Source organism: Blennius ocellaris (genome assembly GCF_963422515.1).
Source record: "Blennius ocellaris genome assembly, chromosome: 22".
NCBI lineage: Eukaryota > Metazoa > Chordata > Actinopteri > Blenniiformes > Blenniidae > Blennius > Blennius ocellaris.
The window spans coordinates 2,941,560-2,952,800 of NC_137671.1; the positions used below are offsets into that span (position 1 = coordinate 2,941,560).

The following is an 11,241-nucleotide window of genomic DNA, read 5'->3' on the forward strand; positions in this document are numbered from 1 at the left end:
TGGGGGGGGCAGTTAATCAAAGCAGGGGGGGGGGGGGGGGATGTCTAGTTAACCACCTGCTGCTTCCCAGCAGTGCCTTCACTTCACTGTGACGACCCGTCTGTCAGGTGTGTTTACTTTAACAAACAGCCTCCTGATTTCTCCGGGGGAATGTTTGTGCACGTGTGCGAGAGGTTATCCCCGCGTTTTCTCCTTCCGACGCCGCTTCATGCATGTACGTCTGTCTGTGTGTGTCTGTGTGTGTGTGTTCAAGAAGTGTTGAACCTGGAGGCGTTGTTGTTTTTTTTTTTCTTTCTCCAGCTGCTGAGCATGCTGATCAACGCCGCCTACAAGCCTGGACGAGTCCTGAAGGAGCTGCAGGAGCTGGAGGACCCGAGCTGGGACTGTCAGGAGGAGACCCTCAAAGCCAAGTGAGGAGAATATTTAAAATATATATATATATATATATATATATGAGTCACCGTTCTCCTCTATAGGAGACTGAAGTGCTGTTCTATTCCTGCAAGTATCTTCAGAACTAAACCACGACATGCAACTTATACGATCAAACCTTTTGCAAATCCTACATATTTCACATTTTCCTCATTAAACATGGGTTTGACACCCCCTTTGCAGGGGTGTAGAACAAAACCGGCTCACAAGAGGCTCCAACTCGGCCAAATTAGCATGAAAATTTAAAAGGAAATACTCAAATATTGGGTTTTGGGGGGAAAATCCAGACATTTCCATCACGTGTAAAACGTAAAAGTTTAAATTTAAAGGTTATTACAGCACTATTTTACCAGTCCAGCCGCTGGCTTCTGAATTAAAACGTGTCCTGACTTATTGACTTTTATTGTCTCAGAGTCCACTCGCAACCTCCTTTCAATATTTGATGCCGTTTTATTTTTGTTTTGTTTTTTGGGGGGGGGGTTGGTTTGTGTAAAGTCTGCATTTCTCAGCTGCTTATCATTTTTATTAATTAATTTCTTAACTGAATTATCTGCCATTTACCAGTGTTTCAACCTCAAATGTTTTCTATTTGTAAAATTAAATCATGTACCTTGACGCACTTATTTTAACCATTTAATCAAAGTCTTAACTTTTTACAACGCATTTGACCCATAAACATATTTATTCATTTTAGTCTTTATATAAATGTATTTATCCAACTCAACCAAAAATCATTACTCTTAACATTTTAGCAATTTTATCCTTCATTGTTTTAACATAAATTGCACTATAAAATCACAATATGCACCCAGTAACGATGAATTTTGCCTAAATTAAGCCTCTGCAAACAGGTTGGTGAGGCCGACCACTATGGTGGCGGAGTTTATCTTTACATTTGGGTCAAATGACATATAAAACAAAATAGTTCACCAAATCTGAAGCCACTGAACCAACAACGTCTCTGAGCTCCGAGTGTCTCACCACACAGGCGATCGATTTTAACTCAGGGTATCTCCTGTCTAAATGTGGCAGTACCCCTACACCCCTACATCCCTACATCCCTACACCTGACCCAAGGTGACGTGGACAGAACAGGTTAGCCTTGAGGTGTTTCCTTCAGTGTTTCCTTCTTCGTGTCCGTCCACCCAGATATAAAGGGAAAACGTATCGCTCCACCATTCGGATCGTCCGCCTCGCCGACCAGATCCCGGAGTTCTGCCGCAAAGTGTGCGTGAAGCTGCAGTGCTGCCGGAACCTCTTCGGCCCCGTCCTGGTGGCCGACAAGTGTCCCGAGAACTGCTCCGTCCAGACCAAGACCAAATACAGTGAGTGGAGGCGCCGAGCCGAGCCGAGAGACCAGTCGGGGGTCCGGAGCTCCACCTTGTCTCTCGTTGCAGCGTACTACTACGGGAAGAGGCGGCGGCTGGCCAAGCCGGCGGGGGGCGAGGACGCGGCCGAGGGGGAGGTGGCCAAGCCGGCACGCCGCAGGAAGAAGAGGAAATCCATCTTTGTTCAGAAGAAAAGACGCTCGTCTGCAGTGGACTACACTCCCGCCGGCTCCCCGCAGGTGAGACGTCGCTTTTACCCTCCGCCTTCAAACCCAAACCGTTACTGCCGCATATATATGCACACGCCCCCCCCCCCCGGGAGGAGAGACTTATTGTATACGCCGCCTAAAAATAGACGCCTCACTCTGAAGTCCATCTTGTAATCTCGAGTGTTTCCGGCACACAGATGCTCGAATCTTTTAAAAAAAGAAAAAAAGAAAAGTGAAAAAGTGCAGGAAACACAATCTGAGGGAGCATCCCGCACCTCGGCGCCACAAACCCACCAGCCCCCACGTCACCTCGCCCAACTCTTTAGCTCAGAATCTGCTCTTTGTTTGCACCGATGACGGCTGCGAGCTGCGGAGGAGGGTGGATGTCAGGGAGGGTGGGTGTTGGGGAGGGTGGATATCGGGGAGGGTGGGTGTCGGGGAGGGTGGATGTCGGGGAGGGTGGGTGTCGGGGAGGGTGGGTGTTGGGGAGGGTGGATATCGGGGAGGGTGGGTGTCGGGGAGGGTGGATGTCAGGGAGGGTGGGTGTTGGGGAGGGTGGATATCGGGGAGGGTGGGTGTCGGGGAGGGTGGATGTCGGGGAGGGTGGGTGTCGGGGAGGGTGGGTGTTGGGGAGGGTGGATATCGGGGAGGGTGGGTGTCGGGGAGGGTGGATGTCAGGGAGGGTGGGTGTTGGGGAGGGTGGATATCGGGGAGGGTGGGTGTCGGGGAGGGTGGATGTCGGGGAGGGTGGGTGTCGGGGAGGGTGGGTGGATGTCGGGGAGGGTGGGTGGATGTCGGGGAGGGTGGGTGTCGGGGAGGGTGGATGTCGGGGAGGGTGGATGTCGGGGAGGGTGGGTGTCAGGGAGGGTGGATGTCGGGGAGGGGGGAGGGTGGGTGTCGGGGAGGGTGGGTGTCGGGGAGGGTGGGTGTCGGGGAGGGTGGATGTCGGGGAGGGTGGGTGTCGGGGAGGGTGGATGTCGGGGAGGGTGGGTGTCGGGGAGGGTGGATGTCAGGGAGGGTGGGTGTCAGGGAGGGTGGGTGTTGGGGAGGGTGGATGTCGGGGAGGGTGGGTGTTGGGGAGGGTGGATGTCGGGGAGGGTGGGTGTTGGGGAGGGTGGATGTCGGGGAGGGTGGGTGTCGGGGAGGGTGGGTGTCGGGGAGGGTGGATGTCGGGGAGGGTGGATGTCGGGGAGGGGGGAGGGTGGGTGTCGGGGAGGGTGGGTGTCGGGGAGGGTGGATGTCGGGGAGGGTGGGTGTCAGGGAGGGTGGATGTCAGGGAGGGTGGATGTCGGGGAGGGTGGATGTCGGGGAGGGTGGATGTCGGGGAGGGTGGATGTCGGGGAGGGTGGATGTCGGGGAGGGTGGGTGTCAGGGAGGGTGGATGTCAGGGAGGGTGGATGTCGGGGAGGGTGGATGTCGGGGAGGGTGGATGTCGGGGAGGGTGGGTGTCGGGGAGGGTGGGTGTCGGGGAGGGTGGATGTCGGGGAGGGTGGATGTCGGGGAGGGTGGATGTCGGGGAGGGTGGGTGTCGGGGAGGGTGGGTATCGGGGAGGGTGGGTGTCGGGGAGGGTGGATGTCGGGGAGGGTGGGTGTCGGGGAGGGTGGATGTCGGGGAGGGTGGATGTCGGGGAGGGTGGATGTCGGGGAGGGTGGATGTCGGGGAGGGTGGGTGTCGGGGAGGGTGGGTATCGGGGAGGGTGGATGTCGGGGAGGGTGGATGTCGGGGAGGGTGGATGTCGGGGAGGGTGGATGTCGGGGAGGGTGGGTATCGGGGAGGGTGGGTATCGGGGAGGGTGGGTATCAGGGAGGGTGGATGTCAGGGAGGGTGGATGTCAGGGAGGGTGGATGTCAGGGAGGGTGGATGTCAGGGAGGGTGGATGTCAGGGAGGGTGGGTGTCAGGGAGGGTGGATGTCAGGGAGGAGGCGACGCAACAGGCACGAGCTGAGATAACAACGTGACGTCAAGAGCTTGAGCTGTGTGGAAAAGTCCAGAGTTCAGACGCAGAGTGAAGCGCGGAACAGACCAAAGATGGTGAAACGTAAAAAGACGATATAGAAGCAAGAAACTCACCACAGAATGTATCAGTTGTTGAAAGGAGCTTTTTTTAGAATTTACTGGCTCAAGGAAGATGGAACGGGCAATAAAAGAGTTTAGAAGTGGGAGGTGCATTTTGCAACGAGTTGGAAATATTCATTTGAATGCTAATAGAAAAATAATACAATTCATTAAATTAGGAGTTTAGGCAACGTGGCTAAATCCTGAAAACTGCAGAAAAACACTTTAAAATAGATAGATAATGACTTTATTCATCCCCGAAGGGAAATTGTTTTGTTGCAGCAATCTGGTACATACCAATATTATAAAATACGATAGAATAGAAACAAAAGTACAAAATAAAAATGTAAAAGTATCTGGGTATAAGACAAAGTAAAACACAGAACGGAACATGGGCACTTAGAAATAAGCAGGAGATAAAAGCAAGATAAATAAATAGTAAGGTGCAGTGGCAGAGCCATTAGAAGTAGGCATTATATAATAATAATAATAATACAGATAATAACAATGTGCAATAGTGTATAATACTCGTGTATAGTACTACTAATAATGGTAGCAATAATATATATATATATATATATATATATATATCAGTAATAATAACAATAATAATAATAATACCAATGGTAATAGTGTACTTGCACATGTATAAATATATGTATATGTACATGCAATATGCTATATGAAATATATGATATAATATAAGTATCAATGTAATTTAGTCCAGGTGGTGATGAAGAATCACAAATGACCAATATAAAGAAACAAAGGATTAAAAAAAGGGCTAAAACCTCCTTTCTGAGGTTTCATGTCCTCCGTCAGACGTAAACGCCGCTCGTTGTCCCCGCAGGACAGCGACGACGGCGACGAGGACGACGAGACGCCGCTGCAGTCGGGCAGCGAGGGCACGAGCTCGGAGCCCCGCGACGACCACACCGACGCCTCGTCCGTGGAGGCGGCCGGCAGCCGCCCTCGCCGCACCGCCGCGCTGCGCAGGGCCGGCGGCGGCGGCGGGGCGGCGGGCGCCACGGCCAGCCGGGAGGCCCCCGGGGGCCGCCGGAGGTCCACCCGCTCGCTGTCCGCCAGCAACCAGAACAAGTACCAGCCGGCCAAAGGACAAGACGTGAAGGTGACCAACGAGGCGACTGACGAGGGGAATTCGGCAAATTACTCTCCGCGGAAATAGTTTCGCCTCCACACGGCGACGTTTTGAAAACTGCTTTTAACAGATGCGGAAAACAATGCGGCGTTCATGTTGGGCCACTAGTGGGTGCTGTTGCTCGTTTCTGTAGTGAAACTGAATATTGCTATAGAGACGGGGCTTTAATAAGCATATCTCTAAAATTATTTTCATGTCAGTTTGTCGCTTTTTTTTGCAGAAATAAAAGTAGTGCAATAAAAGAGTAACGCCCCCCCCCCTCATGAATATGGTCTGATGATGCTTAAACTGCAAAAAGTGTTAATTAATAACAAGCAAAAACAAAACAAATACAACAAATAATAGATAATTGATGTATTCTAAGCAAAAATTAATAAATAAATAATAAATTATTATAATAATAATAAATTAGGCTAAATGACCTTGTCTTATTAATATTGTCAATGTGAGCACAATTTATTATTTTTTATTATTATTATTATTGTTAATTGTTTGCCTTTTCTGTGCAATTTTTTTTATTTCTTCATTTAATTGTGTTGGTGTTGCTGTTTTGTTCTTTCTTTGTGTTTACTGTCAAGAAGAAAAACGGAAAAATTAAAATAAAGAGTTTAAAAAAAGAAAAAAGAGTAACGCAGGCAGAGTGAATAGTGCGTCGCTCTATTAGGAAAAAGTGGATAAAAGCGAGTGTGGATCGGAGCAAACAGACAATTCAGCTATAGAGGGAAATTAACAGGACGTTTTTTTTTGTTTGAATAGTAATAGTGTGATGTGTGTTGTGTGTGGAGGTGGAGGAGGAGGACGAGGAGGAGGAAGGTCAGCTGGTGCTGGACAGGAACCCTCTGGAGTGGAGCGTGGACGAAGTGGTCCGGTTCATTACCTCCACTGACTGCGCGTCTCTGGCCAACATTTTCCAGGAGCAGGTAAACAGCCTCTTCGTTCGTCTTGTTTGGTCTCAGCCACTAATGTGATCCATGACATGAATACCAATGACTCCCATTGAAAGCCGGACGGAGAATCGAACCACCAACTCTTGGATGGAACGCAACCCACTTCACCAACTGAGCCACAGATACAGATACAAAATCAAACCAGCAGATTGTAAAAAAACAAACAAACTCATATTAATGTGAATTTGTCTTTTATTTCCCCCCCAAAGTTGTTCCACATTTTACTGCTGGATTTTGCTTCATGAGCTCGATTGAAATGATTTTAACAAGGAAGTTTGTGTTTTGGAGACGGAAGAAGTCACATTTATTATCTAATATTTTGCGCTGAACTGAAATAAAGTGATCCAAAAAGTTACGCAGAAAAGAATTGAATCGCTCAAATAGAAATTATTTTACAGCACTGAATAGAACATAATAGATGAGAGTTAAAATGTGTATTTCTATTAAAGAAACAATGATAAAAAAAAGAAAGAAAGGAAAAAGAAACAAAGAGACTGGAAGTCCAGAAGACTTAAGGCTATTGACAGAAAACAAAACACATTCTGGAAGTGCCTCATAACCAACGAAGAAGAAGAAGAAGAAGAAGAAGAAGAAGAAGAAGAGGGAAAAACAAACTGCGAGGGAAAACAGAAATAAGGAAAACTAAAGATAATGATCCTGGATTACAACATGTTTTCCCTCGCAGTTTGTTTTTCCCTCTTCTTCTTCTTCTTCTTCTTCTTCGTTGGTTATGAGGCACGTCCAGAATCCGAAGTAACCAATCAGAATTCAACGCCCGCCCCCAATGTCTGTGATTGGTGGACAACCCTGTCTGTCACATTTGGGCTTTGCACATTTTGAGCGAGTTGCACAGCAGAACTTGAGCGGAGGTGGAGAGATTTGAGCGAGCGAGAGAGAGAGAGAGAGAGAGAGAGAGAGGTTGAGCGCAGACGAAAAATCTGAGCGCAGAAATTATTTTTGAGCGCAATGTCAAGTTTTTCTTTGCGCAATTTAAATATTTCCTCAAAATGCTATTAGTGTTGCACAATACATTTTTTTGCGCTCAAATTTTCCCACCGCTCGCTCAGAATTTTGGCAAAAAATACGACCCCATAAGGATGAGGTGAGCGACGAGGCGCTGAGCTGCCGTGTGTCTCCGCCCCTGCAGGACATCGACGGCCAGGCCCTGCTGCTGCTCACCCTGCCCACCGTGCAGGAGTGCATGGACCTGAAGCTGGGACCCGCCATCAAGCTGTGTCACCACATCGAGCGCGTCAAGGTGGCCTTTTACAGACAGTTCGCCAACTGAGGCGCCCCCCCCCCCCCCCCGCGGAGAAGACGACAAACTCGTTTCTGAAGACTCTTGTTTCTTACCTCCCTTATTGTTTGTGATCGATTTCCCCTCATAGCGATTAAGTTGGAGAAGAAGTTTCTCTTTTGTGCCACTGTAACCGGTCCTGAAAAAGTATATTGGATAACTATTTAACAAAAACCAAGGAGTAATATATTTGGAATATTTATTGTGATCCCTATTTATGAGGAATGATCTATGTATTTGGACGTGCAGAGAGTAATTGGAGAGCTCTATTGTAGGATCGGTATGAAGTTCAAACAGGAAGCAGGAGGATCCAGATGATGGTGTTGTTGGTTTTTTTTTCTCTTCTTCTCATTGTTACAAACATGAAACAATCATGGAAGCGACTTTGTGTCCATCTATGCAAACGTGTTGCAGATATTTTTGATATGTGAGAAAATAAATTTCTATTGATTTTTAACTTTTGATCGCACGCTTTTCTTCTCACTGAGTATTTCAGTTGATAAGACACACATTAACTAAAACATTTTGATTAGAAACAGCAAATACAAATAACTATAAATGAATTACAAGTTACTTTTAGCGTTCATCTTATTGATTTTTAAACATGAAGTGAACAGTAAAGCTAATCACTTTACTTCCAGTGTCCCTTGAAGCTTTCTTTCTTTATATAATCTTAACCGTCGTGTTAAAAGCGACGAAACTCAAGCTTTACTTTGAGCTTTTTGCCATTAAAAAAAAAAATGATGCTCAAAATTGGAAAAGGGAGCTCCTCAAACTGGAAGATTATGATAAAAATTCCAGTAAATATACAGCATTCAAAAGAATCAATACACTTCGTGTCAGAAATACAAATCAAAGTATTAACGGATCTTTCCAACTGCGACTTTGACGAGAAGTGGGACGCAGGCCTTAAAGTTCTAAACCGGGCCGGCAGTTTGATTACAGCACTGTGTTGACATCTTTATGTTTAATGGGGCAGAAAGTCGAAATAAAGTGACCTGCTGGCTCCAGTTTATCAAACAACGGCGACACTGGAACTCTATTAGCCGTTAGCGTTGGGTTTTATCGGCAGGCGGCGGTTCGCGTTGGCAAAATAGCAGTGATTACCCCCTTCTGCTACCGTGATGGCTGTTTGGTGTAGAAACACAACTGGAGGTAAGGCTGCGTCACACACACACACACACACACGCACACACACACGCACACACTTTGAATGGAGTCACTCTCAGTAAAAGCTACCTTATACTGTTGCCTGGCAACCCCATATCAAACGTCTGCTTTGCATGATTTTTCTTTATTCCTCTCGGTTGAATACAAACTAAGTGATGACAGGCGAGGAGTAAACAGCCGCTGGACGCCGCCGATGTTCTAATCAGCTCACTTCCACGCGACGGTTCAGCAGATCGAGTCGTACGAAGAGGCGATCAAAGCTCGTCTTAGTCTCTCAGACATGTCAGGACTCTTTTCTTTTGATTCATTTCCTCCCCGCCACATTAAAGCAGACAATTACACTACTTTATATTTCCACATAGTTACATTACTTCGAGACGTCTTACTGCTCAACGACCAGGTTAGAAATGAGCAAATACTACATATAATTTGAACTTGTACTAATAAAAACTATTATTTCTATGACAAAACTAGTAGTACTATCAGAAAACTAATAGCGACAATAGAAAACCTGTCGTCCTACCATAAAACTAGTATTTCTACTAGATAACAATTATTCCTCGTAAAAAAATTGTAGTTTTACCAGAAATCCAACATCCCTGCTGGAAAACTATGAGTCTCACTGGAAAACTAGTTGTAGTACTAGAAAACTAGTAGCCCTACTAGAATACTAGTACTACTAGTGAACTAGTCTTACTGAAAAACAACTAGTACTACCCGGAAATTAGCAGTATGACTGAAAAATTACTAATACGACTAGAAAACCTTCCAGACAACTAGTAATACGACCATAAAACTAGTAATTTTTTTTAAAGCTCCAAAATAGTAATTTATTCGCATTTTTTTTTCTAACTTTCAGGAACATGTACATTTGCATGAAATGTTTTCTTATCTAAAGGGAAAACATGATGAAAATACCATTCCGGATGCAAAACCGCCTTTAAACCTACGTCTGAAACCAGAAAGCTTCGTTGTTTTTTTTGTTGGGTCACACAGAAGAACGACTCCCATCGTCTTCAGGAAACCAGCGAGGGGGGGGGTCGCTTTCTCTTTGGACACGTCAACCTGGAGCTGGATGCTGCTCCATCTAGAAATAACAGGAACCGAGCGACTTCCGTTGGTACGACCGAGTATCGATTCACGTAACATCAAACGGTACCACGTTTCAGGAATCTAGACATCCTTGTGACAAAGGGAGTTGATGAGTCGGCGATTTTCAAATCAATTCAAATTTTGAAAATCGGGAAGGAAGGAACAAACAAAGCAAGAAGAGAACGAAGGATGCAAAAAAGCAACGACTTAAGCAAGGAAGGAAAGGCTGAAAAGACATTTTCTACTCTTTCAATGAGTTTAGAACAGATGACGGACGAGGAAAAACTGAAAAGTCGTGTTTCAGCCGCTTCATCATAACCAGTAATGTTCGCTAAAGTTAGAGTGAGTGGCAGTAAAGTAATTCTTGCTTCCTCACAGTGGAACCACTGGGATTATTCATATCGTGAACTTATTGATTTTGGATCATGTCAGTCTTAAACAGTCTTTCCTGTCTGGAATCCACCTTTTTTTTTTTTTTTTAACCGAGTGGAATTTTTACTTTGAAGACATTCACGGTTTATTTATTGAACTTATAAAGTTTGTTTTCATTTTATTTCAATTAACGCCCTAGAGGTGCCACTTTTCAAAACGCTGCTTCAAGTATGTTTTTTTTTTTTCTGTATAATAGTGACTTCTTCAAAACCAACAGTTTTCCACCTTTGTGTACGATTATGTGTGTGTGTGTGTGTGTGTGTGTGTGTCGTCTATACTGGTGGGGACCAACATGCGATTGCACAATAAACCACGAGGACTTGTGTCGCCGTGATGACAAAAATCAAAGTCCATTTCTAAGGAAATCAATTGATTCCCATGTGAAGGCGATTCGGGGTCAGACTGTAGCCAGGTGAAGACTAGAGATCAGTTCAACTGAGTTCAGAAGAAGGAATGTAGGTCAGCCTAATGGCCCAGTAAGTCACGTGTGTGTGTGTGTGTTTATACCGACATGTTTCTATATATTGAATCTGTTTATGCACACACACACACACAAAGTTTCTCATACTTCATCTGCAGAGAGCTCGAGAGGAAAAGATAAGTGAGATTGTCCTGACGACAGACGTCAACATTAACAAAACAGATCAACAAGTAATCAAGTCGTTGGTAAAACACCAGACGAGCGATCACAACTGCTATCGACGCTGCACCTGAATCAATAACACGGTGTGATGGCGCTCGAGGGAACGCTGGAGAGACTCTTGCAACGCCGGCTGAAGACTCTCGTGTTTTAATCGCCTCCGATCTGCTGTGACTCGCCACAACGCCAACAGAAACATGTTAGAAACCAGTGAAACGGCGACCACAGGAAGTGATCCGGGGCCCCCGGGGAGGAGACCGCACACGTCCTGTGATGGCACCCACTCCCTTGCAGCGCATTTCAAAACGGACGTTACCATAGCAACAATAACTTTATTTCTCACACAGCTTTATCGCACGCTCGCTGAACTTGTGCCTGAAAATAGACCGACGTTAAGACGCAGACTGAGCAACGAACGGATCGGGTGTATTTATAAACCCCGAATCCACACGTAGTGAGGACTAGAACCACGAACGGGT

At 46.2% G+C, this 11,241-nt stretch overlaps 1 protein-coding gene across 5 annotated transcripts in view; it reads left to right on the plus strand.

Moving 5' to 3' along the window:
• The window catches only part of sfmbt2 (Scm like with four mbt domains 2), a 48,702-nt gene extending 40,817 nt beyond the window's left edge, over positions 1-7,885 (plus strand). For 3 of the 5 annotated variants that reach the window (XM_080518179.1, XM_080518181.1, XM_080518180.1), the window contains 5 exons: positions 301-410; positions 1,582-1,999; positions 4,876-5,154; positions 5,970-6,104; positions 7,279-7,885. In XM_080518179.1, coding sequence (XP_080374305.1) covers positions 301-410; positions 1,582-1,999; positions 4,876-5,154; positions 5,970-6,104; positions 7,279-7,419 — 1,083 coding nt within the window. In that variant the 3' untranslated portion in view covers positions 7,420-7,885. The remainder of the gene's footprint in view (positions 1-300; positions 411-1,581; positions 2,000-4,875; positions 5,155-5,969; positions 6,105-7,278) is intronic. The other 2 variants (XM_080518182.1, XM_080518183.1) reach the window with 1 other exon arrangement.
• Positions 7,886-11,241: the final 3,356 nt, after the last annotated feature.